The following is a 16,301-nucleotide window of genomic DNA, read 5'->3' as shown; positions in this document are numbered from 1 at the left end:
TGTGACTACTACTATTTTTCCACTGCAAGCACATACTTTCAACTCTACCACAGTGGAAGCATTTTTCCCCCCCGGGGCTTTTACATATTTACCATCAGTGGCCTCTCACCTGATTCCCACTCTTAAAACACACCATACATATTTACCATCTTTAAATGACAACTCTTACATTTAGACCACATTTGCACATTTGGCAGCCCAGGCTGACTGACATGGTGGTGCTGACTCAGCATGGGCAGGCGAAATGACGACACTGCCCCTGGCCTTATTTTCTTCCAAAAAAACATGGTCAAAAAATTATGGTATCTCTGGTGTTTTTATATGGATTTAACGTTCGAAAAATTATGGTCAAAGACCCACTTGAAATCAAGGGTATTCAGTTGAATACCTATTATTTTTTGCTAATAAAAAGAATCTATAGTGTACTATGCATGAATGTGTTTGTTTTAATAAAAAAAAGTGAGGCCAGGGGTAGCATGCCACATGTACAAATATGGTTGAAATGAAAGAATTGTTGTTTAAAGATGGTAAATATATATGGCACATTATAAGAGTGAGAATCAGGTGAGAGGCCACCGTTATGATGGTAAATATGTAAAAGGCCCCTCACTCTCTTATGTGCTATCATCTCTCTCCGAGGACATAGCAGTCTCTGTATGTCACACTGACACCTATGGAGCACCCAACTTTTGCACTGGTCAGCATTCGAGCCTAGTTAGCCAGACAAAGCCACTAGCAAAGCCACCATATGTTGGCGCTGGCCTAAGTGGTTTGTAGAGGAGAATAATCACGATGGTGAATTGGCGATACAAACAGACTGTACCATGATTTGGGCAAGCATCCGGCGAAGAATGAAAATTTCTTAGTAGGTGTATTCTTATATGATGAACTTGTATGCATAACTTGGCATCTACCCACCATGCACTTACCATGCTCGTTCCACACTTCCACTGAGAATGAAGTACAAAACACTGGTGGTGGTCGATCGTTCTCATGCATGATCCGACGCAATTTTAAGACCAAACCACCAATGAAACCCATCATTTCCCCTTACATGCATGGAAATATGTAACATGAACATTATTTGGCGTGGATTAAGGCATTAAGCGAGTCATCATATATGGCATCAAACGGCCCTGGAGACGCGGACCTTGAGGCCGTGCGCCATGGAGAGGATGGTCATCATGCGGTACTGGACCGGGTGCCCCTCCAGCAGCTGGAAGCTGTAGAAGCGGAAGAGGATGGCGAGCGCCATCTTCATCTGCAGGTACGCCGAGTCCTTGCCCAGGCAGATCCTCGGCCCCGCCTGGAACGCCGTGAACTTGAACGGCGACGCGTTGCGGAACGCGCCCTCCTCGTTGATCCACCGCTCCGGCCGGAAGCTCGCCGCGTCGGGTCCCCAGTTGTACTCCATCCGCCCCATCGAGTAGGGCACGTACGTCACCATCCCGCCGGCCCTCACCTTCGTCCCGTCCGGCAGCACGTCGTCCTCCAGGATCCCCTTGGGGTCCTGCGTCCAAGTGCATTTGCATTGCAGGTTTTCACTCTCACCCAGCAGCCACATCTGCATCGCATTGCATCGGACCGGAGTCCGGTGGTCGTGCGTGCGCGCTCACCTGAGGGACGGCGGGGTACAAGCGGAGCGTCTCGGTGACGCAGGCGTGGAGGTAGACCAGCTTGCCGAGGCTGTCGTAGGTGAGGAGCCCCGCGAACTGCGCCACGCGGGCGGCGAACGCCTTGTCGTCGTCAGGGCCGCAGCAGGGCACCGCGACGCCCTCCTCGCGCGCGCGCTCCGCCTCGAACGCGCACAGCTCGCGCCGCAGCTTCTCGGCCACGTCCGGGTGGGACATGGCCATGTGCGTGAACCACGACAGCGTCGTCGCCGTCGTGTCCCGCCCGGCGATCACGAAGTTGAGCACCACGTCTCGGAGGCTCTTGTCGTCCCCGAAGCCGCCGTCGTCGCCGGCCTCGCCCAGCTCGATGAACCGTGACAGGATGTCGTGCTTCATCTGCCCATTTAATTTTCCCTCACAAGTCACACACATATATAATCAATCAGGATCAGGTTCGTCCCAACCAAGATGGTGAATTGAAGAACGAAACAAGCTAACCTTCTCCTGTTTGCCGCTGGCCCGGGCCTCGACGATCTCGGCCTTCCTCCGGCGGATCACGCTGTAGGTGAACTCGTCCACGAGCTTGATGCTCTGCGCCAGGAGGGCCTCTGAGCCGACGTGGAAGAACCTCTTGACGCGCCACAGCGGGTCGATGAACCGCAGCGTGACGATGATGTTAGCGGCATCGAACGCCTGGGCGAAGCTGTTCTCGGGGAGATCCGGCGACAGCGTGCCGATCTCGACCCCGAACCCAACCTTGCAGATCGAGTCCAGTGTCATCCTCATGTAAAGTTCCTGAATCACAAAGTAGCTCTCGTGTTAATTAGGACGTTTGTCAGTCTCAGATTCACAGTGAGTGAGAGTGCCCAAGAAATCCTCATGCTGGCATTGGCAAGGGAGCAGTGAGTTCACCTGCATGTCAACAACTTTGCCTGCCTTGGATGCCTGACTCAGTATGCCCGACAGCTTCAGGGAGTACTCTCTGAAAACATTGGCACTGAAATCCCTCAGGTTCTTGGAGGCGAACTCGAAACTCGCCGTCTTCCTCTGCTTCCTCCACAGCTCGCCGTCAGCGTTGAATATGCCGTCACCGAGGAGCACATCCATGTAGGATCTGTACACGTCCCCCTGCACAGTGTTCAGGCATTGGAATCAGCTTTCAATTCTGATTTCTGAACCTTTAGCACAGCATCACAGAAGACTGAACATCGGTGAGTTTAGATCACTGACCTTGGGGTAATTGGTGAAGTTAGTCTTGAGGACATGCTCGACATTCACCGGGTCAGCGATGTAGGTGTAGGAAGTGAACGGCATGTCGACGGTCACTGTCTTGTGCCGTGACAGGTACCCAACAAGCCAGTCGTGCATCCGGTGGTAGTTCCTCAGCTGCTCCAACGTGGCGCCAATGACCGGCCATGATCTCGGGCCTTTCTGCTTCCTCAGGCTCCACCTATGGACCAGGGCCCATGAGAGGACAACGAGGAGGATCGCGATGTACTTGTGGAGCCCTGCTAGTGGGAACAATGGTGTCGCCGGCATGAGGTGAGCTTCCTCCATGGTGCTCTTGATGAAGGGTCCAGTCTCCAAGTGATGGATGTTATGTATGTAGTGTTGTCTGGGTTTGTTAGGTGATATATTGGGTATTGCTGTTACCAACCTTGAGAGAGACAATCTTGGTGTGACCGGAAATTAAGATTTCTTTCATTCATATGGTATCCATGACCTAACTCCCGGACAAGTTGGCGCTTAGCCTTTGTGTTCCTTTTTGTGATCTGCCAACCAAGAAAATGAGCCACTCTTATACTGTATTTGCAGGTTATTCATTGTTATTACAATTAGGAGTTGCCAGATTATGTTATCATACTTCGGATCCAGAATGTGATCCATCAGCTTGGTACTGAAAGTCTGAAACTCAGCCTACCAGAAATTGTCCACAATTCTTTAAAAATTTAGGCACAATGATACATTCGTTGTTCCTACATGAAAGTTCAAGTGAAAAGTACATCCTGAACAAGAATTTGTGAGCCCATTGCGAATTATTTTCTTGCAAGTTAATAGCTGATGAAATATAGCCATGTAGTTGCCAATCTACCAAAAAAAGGATGGATATGAGATTTAACGAACCTAACTTCAAAAATTATATGGATCAAATTGATAAAATTCTTGTGAACACTGAAAGAATAATCTGAAACAAAAATCAAGAGAGCATGAAAATACAGCTCTCATGGATGATCTTTGATTCGGATCACCTACTTATTATAAATGTCAAGCAAACAAGAATATTTGCTGCATAAGTACTCATTAACATGAACCTGTTGGAAGTTGCTCAACCAAGGAATAAATTAGGAGTGACAGTATCAAAATCTAGATGTTAATTTTGTTGGTGGCATCCAGTGTAAGTCTGAAGAGATCTCTCATTGCGTGTCTCTTCACCAACTTGCCATAGGTTGCCCTCCCAATCCTCACCACCTTATCCTCCACCTCTAGCCGATTGCCGCAGCCATTGCCATCCCTGGAACCCCTCAGCATTGCTTTCAGCACGCTCTCATTCCCGCTGACCACATCAGCAACAGTCTCTGCTACAAGGGCCTCGCTTGGAACTCGCCTTCCCCATTTCCTCATCAGCTTATCAGAATCATACAAGGCAGAGTATGCGCTCCAGAATGACGCACGCAAGAAAGCCTTTTGCCTTTCCCTCACCACAGACTTCCTCATCTTCTCCTCCAGCCGCACCACCACTGCTCCTATGTCTCCTCCACTGGCCAAATCTTTCTCTGACTTAAGGATTTCCTGCCTAAGAATGGAATCCTCGGCTTCAAACCTGCACCGATCACACTTGCATTCGAATCCCCAAGCTCTGGATGCCTCCCTGCGCTTGCTCACTGGCACAAGCACATCAAAGTATGGAAATGTGATCTCCTCCCCGGCTTTGATGTCCCTGGACGCGTGGACAATGGCATGGTCCCCGATGTGAGTGCGCCGGGCATTGGGGTGGCAGGAATGGTTGATGAACGACGGCAAGACCCAGAGTCCCACGCCGCAGTTGACGACACCATTGTTACCAAGCACATCGGCGGCTGGCGCGTCCTCAGTCAAGCAGTTCACGTCGAGCACCTTCAAGATCCTGTCCACATGAGCAGCCTCCTGTGTCCCCATCGCCCTCGCCGCGCTGGTACCATCACTGAGACTGTCGCCCTCAGTTTCATTCCTGAAAATTACCATGTCCGGGACGACAGGCTCGTCTTGGTGCTCCTCGCCGGTAGACAGAGTATAGATCAAAGCCGCCGTCTTCGGACATTTCTCGGCAGCTTCGAGCACCTTGCCGACAAAGTCCTTCCATACGAACATCTTCTCGTCGCTGTCGGCGGCATCAGGAATCACCCCTCTCCCGATCGCCACAGCCTTGGCGATTATCAAAGTAGCCCCCGCCTCGACGTTCTTCACGGCGAAAAGCCCTCGGCCGCCGTGCGGGGACCGGCGCACCTCCACGGACCCGACGTACTCCGCTAGATCCGGGAACTTCCCGGCGAACCCTGCGAGCACCCACTCGGACAGGTCCACCACCCCGCTCTTCGCCTGCGCCTCCAGGCGCCTGCACTGCTCGGCGAGCTCCCGCGCCTCGTCCGCGGCGGCGCCGCCGCCTGAGGCGAGCGCTGCCGCGCGGAAGCAGTCGGCCGCGGCGGCGTACCGGCCGAGGCCGCGGAGGAGCGCGCCCTTGGAGAGTAGCGCGCCGGGGTGGGCTGGCTCGGCCGCAAGCGCAGCGTCGCAGTCGGCAAGCCCGCCGGCGGCATCCCCGAGCCGCGCGCGGGCGTCGGCGCGGTGCGCGAGCGTGGAGCAGAGCAGGCGGCGGTCGTCTCCGGAGGAGGCGGCGTCGATGATGCGGGAGCAGACGGCGACGTACTCCCTCCAGTCCTCCTTGAACAGCAGCTGCGTCGCGCGGCTCCGCAGATGCTGCAGCGTGTCGTTGTCGAGGCCGTCGTCCTGGATTCCGGCCATATCTCCGGTGCCGGGAGGCTGCGGGGTGGGGGCGTCGTGAGATTAATGCTTTTTTGTTTGGGCTTGTTTGTTGGTGGCGGAGCTGGGAGTGCGCACTCTGCGTGGGCGGCTGGGCTGGCCGCGGCGATGTCGGAGTTCTGTTTCTGGGTTGGGAAAATTTGAATCCGATGGACTGTGCTACTGGAGCTGGAGTAACGGCTATCAGTTTGTCAGTGTAGGTCAGCTCAGTAATGGTGTTTTTTTATTTCGTATTAAATAGTCATTATTATTTCAGGATCTAGAACGATTTGATTTTTATACCGCTGGCAGCAATTGATCGCTCCATTAAACCTGTTTCATCCAAGAGTTATTTTTTAGCTATCTAAAAACTCGATAAAATCTAGTGAATCCTATCCAAAAAGCTAATAGATGAGCTAATTTTGAAACCAAGTCTTCAATTAGTTGTTAGACAATTAGCTAGAAACCACAACTAATCTGGGATTAATTTTTAACTCTAGCTGGGTACTCGCTGCAGCTTGTTTACAGTTGCCTAGAAGACGTTGTAGGCATGGTTGCTCCTCGCGGATGACCACGCCGTTAGGGTGCTTCCATAGTTCCAAGGAGCAAAGAATTAGAGCAAGTTTAATAATACAGCCCCACTTGCTGCTTATAAGGTTTCTTGTAGCCTTCTCCCAGCCCACCCATACAATAGTTAGCTATTCATTATTAATACATGGTCCACTTATCTCTCTCATAAGGTTTTTTGGTTCCGGTGCCTAAGCTGGCTGTAAGCTTACAGCCTGCTTCTCCTCTCTCTCCTCCCTTCTCTCCTCCACCTCAGCATTTAGCCAGGTTACAACCCACTATAATACTTGCTCTTAGAAAGGTGCTAGCAGTGTGTGTTGATAGGGACAAAGGGAAGGTCGATGTCCACAGCTTCTTGGCGGGGGTGATGTGAACGGAGGTGCCACCGATATTTAGGAGCCTAAATCTTTCCAAGATATAGCGAATGATCCGATAGTTAAAGCAGCCTCATCGTCCACCTTCCTCCCCCGCTTCTTTTTTCCTTGTTCCTTACGTCACCATATAAAAAACAAAACATTTATTTTAAATTACTATACTTTATAAACGGTGTGTCTATTTTTAATTCCATCTACACCAGTGTGTTCAACGTGACAAGACGAACAAAAATAGATCCTAATTCCATATATTTCGAAGATTTTTATTTTTAGTAGCAATTTATGTATATTAACTTATAACATGTAATTATGCTCTTAACTTATTCTGCTAAGTTATGTTGCTAACCTATTCTGCTAAGTTGTACTGTGTAACTTATGTTTATGTAGAATTACTTTTATAAAAGCACAACTTTCTATATACACTAATATATTATTTCGGTAACTTATGTACATAAGTTGTATTGTGTAATTTATATACTCCCTCTATTCTAGATTACTACATCCATCTACAAAAGAATGCTAACTAACGTATTTCATTAACTTATTGTACATAGTTATATATCTAACTTGTGTTTCATGTGTATGCCATCTTAACTTTATTTGATGAACTTACTTTATTTAGTTTCATGTGTTATCACATTATATTAGATTATTTGCTATTAACTAAAGTATTTCTTCTAGTCAACTTTGTTATTTGAATTTATTATTTTACACATTATATATTTTGCATTCTTCCAATTAAAAACACATAGATGCTGAAAATCATAGTTGTATAAGTTATGCAAATCTATTATGTAATTTGTTATATAGCTTCGCATTATCTATATGAAAGTTATTGTGTAATATAATGTGTAAAAGTTATTTTTATTTTACTCTTGCACCCTTTTTAAAATCCGTTTTTCTACATTCCTCAATGATTAATTTCTAAAAAAATCCGTTAAAACGAAAAGAGAATACTATTCTCGCAATTGTTTTAATAATATAAATTTTGCGCAAAAAGAGAAAAGTAATGTTATATAACTTAGAACTACTAAGTTAATCTTAAAAGTTATGTTGTGTAACTCAGTTTTCTAAGTTATGTGTGTGGTTTTAAAAAAAAATACGAAAGTGAAACTACCGTCGCTCGTGTGGCTGCACACAAAAAGAAAAAAAGCGCACGCAACGTCTGCCCGAAGGAGTCTGGGAGTCGCATATTTCTAGGTCCGTCTAAAAATGGTATCATATGGGATTAAGTGCTTTTCTAAAAAGGATAATTTGATTGATCGGAGATCGTTCGCTGGATTCATTTTAAATGAACGTTCGTGAATTAGTGTGGTCGATTTATGAGTCCAAAAGGCAGGGACAAATATTTTGAGAGAATAAATCACTTTTTGTGTCAGCCAACAGGCTCTATATCTTTGAAGTTTGAAGTGTACAAGTCAATGATTTTCGAAGAAAGCTGGGCAGTTGCATTGTGCACATGTAGTGATAGTGATTAGCATATAGAGGCACCTTTTGTTTTTATTTGCGTTCATTGCTGGGAAAAGTCAAGCGGACTTCAAAGGTCATTCTGAGATTAAAGCTGTTATTGTCAAAACTCAAATGACGATCTTTCATGCGAAAAATGATCATTGAAGAATACGTGCCACGTTTTTTTTCTGCCTCCAGTTGTTCCTTGGTCCCTAATACTCAGTCAGTCAGTCGCTCGCTCTCGGATGCGTAGGAATGTGACTAGGGGATGTTTGATTGGAGGTGTTAAAATTTAATAGGTATTATAGTATTTTCGTTTTGTATAGCACTGTGACGGAAGAGTGATGGATCATGCGTGGTCCAAGTCAGTCAGAGCAATTCTTCAGTATTTCAGCATGTCGTCGTCGTGTGGTAAGAGCACCAACAACGTAACCGGTTGTAGTCTTAATGAAAAGTAATGCTCCATGTAAGCTCTAGCATTTTAAGACCACTATACCAATAGAGTGTAAGGCCTTGTTTAGTTCTCAAAAAGATTTGCAAAATTTTTTAGATTTTCCATCACATCAAATCTTTAAACGCATGCATGGAGAATTAAATATAGGCGAAAATAAAAACTAATTGTACAGTTTGGGCGGAATTGACGAGACGAATCTTTTGAGCCTAGTTAGTTTATGATTGGACAATATTTATCAAATACAAACAAAAGTGCTACTATTCCTATTTTGTAAAATTTTTTGGAACTAAACAAGCCGACCACTATACCAATAGAGTGTAAGCCACATTTACTATTTTACTGTGACCTCATGTCTTTGCTTTTTCTCAGGCCTTGTTTAGTTTTCAAAATTTTTCAAGATTCTCTGTCATATCGAATCTTGCGGCACATGCATGAAGCATTAAATATAGATAAAAAATAACTAATTATACAGTTTATTTGTAATTTATAAAACGAATCTTTTGAGCCTAATTAGTTTATGATTGGACAATACTTGTCAAATACAAACAAAAATGTTACAGCGAAATTCAAAAAATTTTACCAACTAAACAAGGCCTCACTCCATAAAGTGCAAGCCACATTTACTATTCTATTGTGACCTCATCTCTCTGCATTTTCTCAATCACTTCCATCTCTTTTTCTCTCTCGCAAAACAGCCAAGGTTTGCTTTTAGAAACGAGGCCCACAGCCTCTACAAGCTAATCTAATAATCTGCACGAGCCGGACAAATGCATGGTAGACTTGCTCCTTGTTTAGTTCCTAAAAATTACCAACTTTTTTTAAAAAAATTTCGTCACATCGAATCTTACAACACATGTATGGAATATTAAATATAGATAAAAATAAAAATTAATTATACAATTTAACTATAAATCACGAGATGAATCTTTTGAGTTTAGTTATTCTATAATTAGACAATATTTGTCAAATAAAAAACGAAAGTGCTACAAGAACCGAAAACAAAAAAATTTTGGGAACTAATCAAGGCGTTGGGCATGGCCTCATGCCGTAAGCCTACGGTTGTCCAGTAGTCCGTTAGTCCTGGCTCCTGGGGCAAGGAAGGAACCGGCCACCCGCGAGGCCACGATCCCTTTGACCGCCATGGCCGCGTCGCTGTCACGACGACTGACGCCAAGATGCGCCAGCGCCACCGCCTTGTCGCCTGTATAATTCCTCAGCTATCCAGCCGTCGCTGATTTCCGCGGCAGGCGGCAGCGATGGAGACAACACCGGACTGGGACTGGGAGGAATGCCTCATTTTCTTCCTACACGGCGTGAGCGCCGCGTCCCACCTTATCCTGGCGCTCGCCGTCACGGGGCGCTTGCTCCTTCGCCGCCTCTCAGCCGGCCGAACCAAGGACGGGGAGGTGGGTGGAGGAGATGCTAGCCGCAGTCTTGGCCGGTTTCCGTACTGCTACAGGGTCTCTGTCTGCACCACGTGGGCTCTGGCGGCGTTCGAGGTGCTCCTCGCCGCCTACTCCTGGTACGCGGACGGCGGCGCCGGGTGGTCGGGCGACGCGGTCGCTGAACGGGTGGACGCGGCCGCGCGCGCGGTGTCGTGGTTGCTGCTCGCCGCGTACCTGCAGTTCGATGTCGGGCGGCGTCGGCGCCAGGAGCGGTTCCCCGCGCCGCTCAGGATTTGGTGGGCGCTTTTCACGCTGCTCACCGTCGTCGCCGCCGGCGTTCACGCGGCGACGAGTCTGGACGGGTTTCCCGTGCCCGGTCGGTCGTGGGCGCTCGACGCAATCTCTGTTACTGCAGCGGTGGTTCTACTCTCAGCTGGGTTCCTCGGAAGGAAGGAGGGAAATGGACGCGGCCATGCTTCCGAGGAGCAGGAGCCTCTGCTTAACGGCGCGCACGGGGCGGCCGATGACGACGACGAGAACAGCAGCAGCAGCGCCGCCGACGCATCCTTGTTCACTGGCGCCGGCTTTCTTAGCGTGCTCACCTTCTCTTGGATGGGGCCTCTGCTCCGCGTGGGCCACAGGAAGACCCTCGCCCTGGAGGATGTCCCGGGCCTCGAACCAGGCGACAGCGTTGCTGGCATCCTCCCGCCCTTCAAGGCCAACCTTGAGGCGCTCACCCGCGACGTCAACAGCGACGGCGGCAGGTCCAGCAAGAAGGTCGTCACCGCGTTCACGCTCACCAAGGCCCTGCTGCGCACCATATGGTGGCACGTCGCGGTGACCGCGTTCTACACGCTGGTCTACTGCGTCGCCGCCTACGTCGGGCCGTACCTCATAGACTCCCTGGTGCAGTACCTGTATCTCAGCGGCGACGAGAGGTACGCGGGCAAGGGGCAGCTTCTCGTGCTCGCCTTCGTCGTGGCCAAGGTGCTCGAGTGCCTGTCGCAGCGGCACCTGTTCTTCCGGCTGCAGCAGGCGGGGATACGCGCGCGGTCGGCGCTCGTCGCCGTCGTGTACCAGAAGAGCCTCGCGCTCTCCAGCCAGTCGCGGCGGAGCCGCACGAGCGGAGAGATGATCAACATCGTCAGCGTTGACGCCGACCGCGTCGGCATCTTCTCATGGTACCTGCACGAGGTCTGGCAAGTACCGCTGCAAACAGGCATGGCGATGTTCATCCTCTACTCCACCCTCGGGCTCGCCTCGCTCGCCGCGCTCGCTGCCACCGTGGCCATCAGCCTCGCCACCGTGCCCCTGGGAAGGATGCAGGAGAGGTTCCAGGAGAAGCTGATGGACAGCAAGGACGCGAGGATGAAGGCGACGTCAGAGAGCCTTCACAGCATGAGGATCCTGAAGCTGCAGGGGTGGGAGATGAGATTCCTGTCCAAGGTCATCGATCTGAGGAAGACGGAGGCGAACTGGCTAAAGAGATACCTCTACACGTCGGCCACCATGACCTTCGTCTTCTGGGGCACCCCGACCTTCGTCGCCGTGGTGACCTTCGGAGCCTGCATGCTCATGGGGATCCCCTTGGAGACAGGGAAGCTGCTGTCTGCACTGGCCACGTTCCGCGTGCTGCAGGAACCGATATACGAACTCCCTGGCACCATCGCGATGGTGATCAAGACCAAGGTGTCTCTTGCCAGGATAGCATCGTTCCTGTGCCTCGACGAGCTGCCCAGTGACGCTGTGCAGAGGCTTCCACGTGGCAGCTCTGAGGACTTTGCGATCAGCGTCAGCAACGGGTGCTTCTCATGGGAAGCCTCACCTGAATTTCCAACACTGAAGGACCTCAGCTTCCAAGCTAGGCCAGGCATGCGCGTTGCAGTCTGTGGGACGGTTGGCTCCGGCAAATCCAGCTTGCTATCCTGCATTCTTGGTGAGATTCCAAAGTTATCAGGAGAGGTCCGGACCTGTGGGACAACAGCGTATGTCAGTCAGTCGGCATGGATACAAAGCGGCAAAATTCAGGAGAACATACTGTTCGGCAAGGAGATGGATACAGAGAAGTACGACAGGGTCCTCGAGTCATGCGCGCTGAAGAAAGACTTGGAGATCTTGCCGTTTGGTGACCAGACAGTCATTGGCGAGCGAGGCATCAACCTTAGTGGCGGCCAGAAGCAGAGGATTCAGATAGCACGCGCTCTGTATCAGGATGCCGACATCTATTTGTTTGATGACCCGTTCAGTGCAGTCGATGCGCATACCGGATCCCACCTGTTTAAGGTACATGATTTATTGATTTGTTCAAATGATTATGCTTCGTGTCTTATGTTTATTCAAAGAAGTTTTTTATGACATAACATATTGCTAAGTTCTTACGATTTTTGTTTTGAAGGAATGCTTGCTTGCTGATTTGGCTTCAAAAACAGTGGTTTATGTCACTCATCAGATTGAATTCCTACCCGCCGCCGAACTCATTCTTGTGAGAATTTATTGGTGAAGTTTTAATGTATGACTGTTACCATAAAAAAATATGACTGTTCTTATAAATAAAGCTTGCGATGTAGGTCATGAAAGATGGGAGAATAGCACAGGCAGGAAAATACGATGAAATACTGGGTTCAGGCGAAGAGCTCATGGAGCTAGTTGGTGCCCACAAGGAGTCTCTAACAGCACTTGATGTGATCGATGGCATGAACGAAGACAATGCATCCTCCTCCTCTCCCAGTGGCAGAGAGAAGCAGAATCTGTCCAGATCACTGTCATTAGCTGAGAAGAAACATGAAGCCAACGATGATGAAGGGAATGATGCTCAGAGTGGGCAGCTAGTGCAGGAGGAAGAAAGGGAGAAAGGCAGGGTGGGGTTCTGGGTCTACTGGAAGTACCTCACGCTAGCTTACAAGGGTGCTCTTGTACCCTTGGTGTTGCTAGCACAGATGCTTTTTCAAGTAATTCAGATTGCGAGCAATTACTGGATGGCTTGGGCTGCTCCGGTGTCAAAGGATGTTGAGCCTCCGGTGAGCATGCCGACGCTGCTCAGTGTCTATGTGATGCTGGCTCTTGGAAGCTCGTTGTGCATCCTCGTAAGATCACTGCTCCTTGCAACAGCTGGGTACAAGACAGCGACTTTGTTGTTCAACAAGATGCATTTCTCCATATTCAGAGCTCCTATGTCTTTCTTCGATTCCACTCCGAGCGGGCGCATCTTGAATAGGGCAAGTCATCTTCGTCGGACTCGGATCAAATGTTGTTAGTTCAATTCATTTTCTTGTACTATGCTAATTCATGTATTCAAATTTTTTTTGCAGGCTTCAACTGATCAAAGTGAAGTGGACACCAACATTGCTGACCAGATGGGCACTGTTGCATTTTCCATGATTCAGCTTGTTGGAATTATTGTGGTGATGTCTCAGGTTGCATGGCAGGTCTTTGTTGTTTTCATCCCTGTATTTGCTGCCTGTGTCTGGTATCAGGTAGTATTTTTTTTTACCGATCTTATCGTCCTCCATGTTAAATAAACTGCAGGATCACCCACATCTCATCGTACTTAACTTGTTGCAGCAATACTACATTGACACGGCTAGGGAGCTGCAAAGGCTAGTAGGAGTTTGTTATGCTCCTATCATACAACACTTTGCAGAATCAATAGCAGGGTCAAGTACTATTAGAAGCTTCGGCAAGGAAAATCAGTTTGTGACAACTAACAGTCGTCTAACAGATGCCTACTCTCGGCCCAAATTCTACAACGCTGGAGCAAGGGAGTGGCTATGCTTTCGTCTGGATGTGCTGTCATCTCTTGTATTTGCCTTCTCTTTGATCTTTTTGATCAATCTACCAACCGGTCTCATTGATCCAGGTACATAATTATATATCATGTTAACTTTGAACAATATTTGTAGTTCTACTGGTACTGGATGGATGGCAGTAAACTGGATAGAATTTGATGTTGGTTCTTAAGCAACTTTCAGGTATTGCTGGTCTTGCTATCACATACGGGCTTAGTCTGAACACGTTGCAAGCACAGGTTGTCTGGAGCATGTGCACTTTGGAGAACAAGATTATATCAGTGGAGAGAATTCTGCAGTACATAAGCATTCCTACAGAACCCCCGCTTGTCATGTCAGAAAATAAGTTGGCTCATAACTGGCCTTCAAATGGAGAAATTCAGCTTCATAATCTCCATGTAAATCCCTCATCCTTTTATCGTCATGTTCTATCCTTTTTTTCTCTGTACTAGAATAGTGTTCTAAGAAATTAGTGTGATGCAAAGCAATACTATATATTTTTTTGGTTTGTTGCAGGTGAAATATGCACCACAGTTGCCCTTTGTTCTGAAGGGCCTTACAGTCACTTTTCCGGGTGGCATGAAGACCGGTATAGTTGGAAGAACAGGAAGTGGCAAATCAACCCTCATTCAGTCCCTCTTCCGTATTGTTGACCCTACTGTCGGTCAGATACTAATCGATGGCGTCGACATCTGCACAATTGGACTACATGATCTGAGATCCAGACTGAGCATCATTCCACAAGAGCCGACGATGTTCGAAGGAACTGTCAGAAGCAACCTTGATCCCCTAGGGGAGTACTCTGATGATCAAATCTGGGAGGTAGTTTCACCTCCCAGATTTTACCTAAGCTTCTATGACATTCCATTTTTCTCATAAGGAAAGGAAATAGTTGAAATATCAATGTTTTGCTCTTGATTTCCAGGCTTTGGATTGCTGTCAGCTAGGGGACGAAGTTAGGAAGCAGGAGCTGAAGCTTGACTCACCAGGTCTGAATCTGATATATCCTTACATCGAGTCATGCAGTTCAGAGCTACTACTTTTCTTGTATCTTTGACATGATTTCGATCGTAGTGCTAGTTTTGCCAAAATGATAGAATGGAGGCACACGGTACTTTTTCCAAAATATTTTGCAAAATCGACACTGTAGCTTTTTCGTTTGTATTAGACAAATATTATCCAATCATGGACTAACTAGGCTCAAAAGATTCGTCTCGTCAATTTCGACCAAACTGTGTAATTAGTTTTTATTTTTATCTATATTTAATACTTCATGCATGTGTCTAAAGATTCGATGTGACGTGGAATCTGAAAAATTTTGCAAAATTTTTTGGGAACTAAACAAGGCCTGAATATTCTTGGCTTGGGTTGCAGTTATAGAGAATGGCGAGAACTGGAGTGTGGGCCAGCGTCAGCTCGTGTGTCTTGGTAGGGTAATTCTGAAACGGAGCAAGGTTCTTGTTCTGGACGAAGCTACCGCCTCAGTGGATACTGCAACCGACAACTTGATCCAGAGAACACTGAGGCAGCAGTTTAAAGAGACGACCGTCATCACGATAGCGCACAGGATCTCGTCCGTTCTTGACAGCGACATGGTGCTGCTTCTTGACAACGGTTAGTGCCACAGACAGCAGTTACTACCTGATGCCTTCGGGTCTTCTGTTTGTGATGACGCTGTGCTGTTGCTTGCACTGCAGGCGTGGCCGTGGAGCACGACAGGCCCAACAAATTGCTGGAGGATAAGTCATCTCTGTTCTCAAAGCTCGTAGCAGAATACACCATGCGGGCGGCGCATACATAACATAGCAGACGATTGAAGATGGTTCTTTCGTCTACCCATCGGTTGAGGCATACCAAGTCATCGAAAATGACCAAAATTTACTATTGCCAGATTGCGCTAGTCCAAGCACAACCATGGCGATCTTCTCAAAAGAAAAACCCAACTACAAGCAGCGAGAGGGATTACAGAGCAGATGGGTAGTAGTTATTACCACATTAAAAATAAAACCCATAAATACAGATACTTGGCAAAAAAAAACTATTTTAATACAAGTACATGTTAAATTTCATTTTCAGAAACTATATGCCTTTTCGTCACGTCACAAGTAGTGGCATGACTAAATGAATACTACTACCCTAATTGACACACTAATTATGAACTAATCAACATATTAGCACTTGCCAAAACTATCTTGCATCGGAATAACTAAGTAATAATATAACAACCAATAAGAACCTAAATTTATTTACTAATAACTAAGATAAAAAAATGTGGATGAGATCATCATGTAGACTTTTAGGAGCATGCTCATTCAGCATCTCTAGGGAATATTCCCTCCTGATGGTCGCTCTTGTCTAAGTCACCCGTGAAACAAATACTATTCATCCATACATCGTTATTTTTCATCCAAGGGTGTCCTGCAAACCAAATACACCCTATAGTTCACCCACCAACAAACAGAAAAGATCATGTAATTCAAGAATTGATGGTGTATAGCCACATGGACAAAGAGCAATTCATTGAGGAGGAGGAGGAGGAGGATGGTAGTAGCATGGTGATGATCTCACCAACTCCACAAAGTGATTGAGGCAATTCCACCACGCAATAGATCTAGCAGCATACAAGAGACACAGTAGGCTATGCAGACATAGCCATTCACACAAGAACTTCAAATACTGAG

General features: G+C 47.6%; 3 protein-coding genes across 3 annotated transcripts; 1 reads left to right on the top strand and 2 right to left on the bottom strand.

The window, feature by feature from the left end:
• Nucleotides 844–3,170, bottom strand: LOC8082128 (cytochrome P450 704B1). The gene is made up of 5 exons (XM_002465751.2): nt 2,844–3,170; nt 2,526–2,741; nt 2,112–2,408; nt 1,617–2,009; nt 844–1,510 (listed from the first exon to the last, which is right to left on the bottom strand). Exons 1-5 carry the CDS (start codon nt 3,168–3,170, stop codon nt 1,127–1,129), a joined length of 1,617 nt encoding a protein of 538 aa, XP_002465796.1. The 3' UTR covers nt 844–1,126.
• Nucleotides 3,807–5,922, bottom strand: LOC8059826. Its single transcript, XM_002465750.2, has one exon. The coding sequence runs from the start codon at nt 5,607–5,609 to the stop codon at nt 3,978–3,980; it is 1,632 nt and encodes a 543-aa protein (XP_002465795.1). The 5' UTR covers nt 5,610–5,922; the 3' UTR covers nt 3,807–3,977.
• LOC8059825 (ABC transporter C family member 3) lies at nt 9,470–15,772 on the top strand. Its single transcript, XM_021455612.1, has 10 exons — nt 9,470–12,118; nt 12,231–12,317; nt 12,403–13,050; nt 13,144–13,308; nt 13,397–13,691; nt 13,804–14,018; nt 14,137–14,442; nt 14,546–14,609; nt 14,995–15,234; nt 15,318–15,772. The coding sequence occupies exons 1-10, from the start codon at nt 9,707–9,709 to the stop codon at nt 15,419–15,421; spliced, it is 4,536 nt and encodes a 1,511-aa protein (XP_021311287.1). The 5' UTR covers nt 9,470–9,706; the 3' UTR covers nt 15,422–15,772.

Source organism: Sorghum bicolor, chromosome 1 (genome assembly GCF_000003195.3).
Source record: "Sorghum bicolor cultivar BTx623 chromosome 1, Sorghum_bicolor_NCBIv3, whole genome shotgun sequence".
Lineage (NCBI taxonomy): Eukaryota > Viridiplantae > Streptophyta > Magnoliopsida > Poales > Poaceae > Sorghum > Sorghum bicolor.
Note: the sequence above shows the minus strand (reverse complement) of the source record. Positions and strands in the feature narration are given on the sequence as shown.

Excerpts from the sequence above, each read along its gene's own strand:
- LOC8059826 (XM_002465750.2), bottom strand. The coding sequence starts at position 5,609 with ATGGCCGGAATCCAGGACGACGGCCTCGACAACGACACGCTGCAGCAT.
- LOC8059825 (XM_021455612.1), top strand. The coding sequence starts at position 9,707 with ATGGAGACAACACCGGACTGGGACTGGGAGGAATGCCTCATTTTCTTC. Across the intron at positions 12,318-12,402 it reads CCGCCGCCGAACTCATTCTT|GTCATGAAAGATGGGAGAAT; the intron begins GTGAGAATTTAT and ends CTTGCGATGTAG. Across the intron at positions 15,235-15,317 it reads GGTGCTGCTTCTTGACAACG|GCGTGGCCGTGGAGCACGAC; the intron begins GTTAGTGCCACA and ends CTTGCACTGCAG.
- LOC8082128 (XM_002465751.2), bottom strand. The coding sequence starts at position 3,170 with ATGGAGGAAGCTCACCTCATGCCGGCGACACCATTGTTCCCACTAGCA. Across the intron at positions 2,010-2,111 it reads CCAGCGGCAAACAGGAGAAG|ATGAAGCACGACATCCTGTC; the intron begins GTTAGCTTGTTT and ends TTAAATGGGCAG. Across the intron at positions 1,511-1,616 it reads TGTACCCCGCCGTCCCTCAG|GACCCCAAGGGGATCCTGGA; the intron begins GTGAGCGCGCAC and ends ACTTGGACGCAG.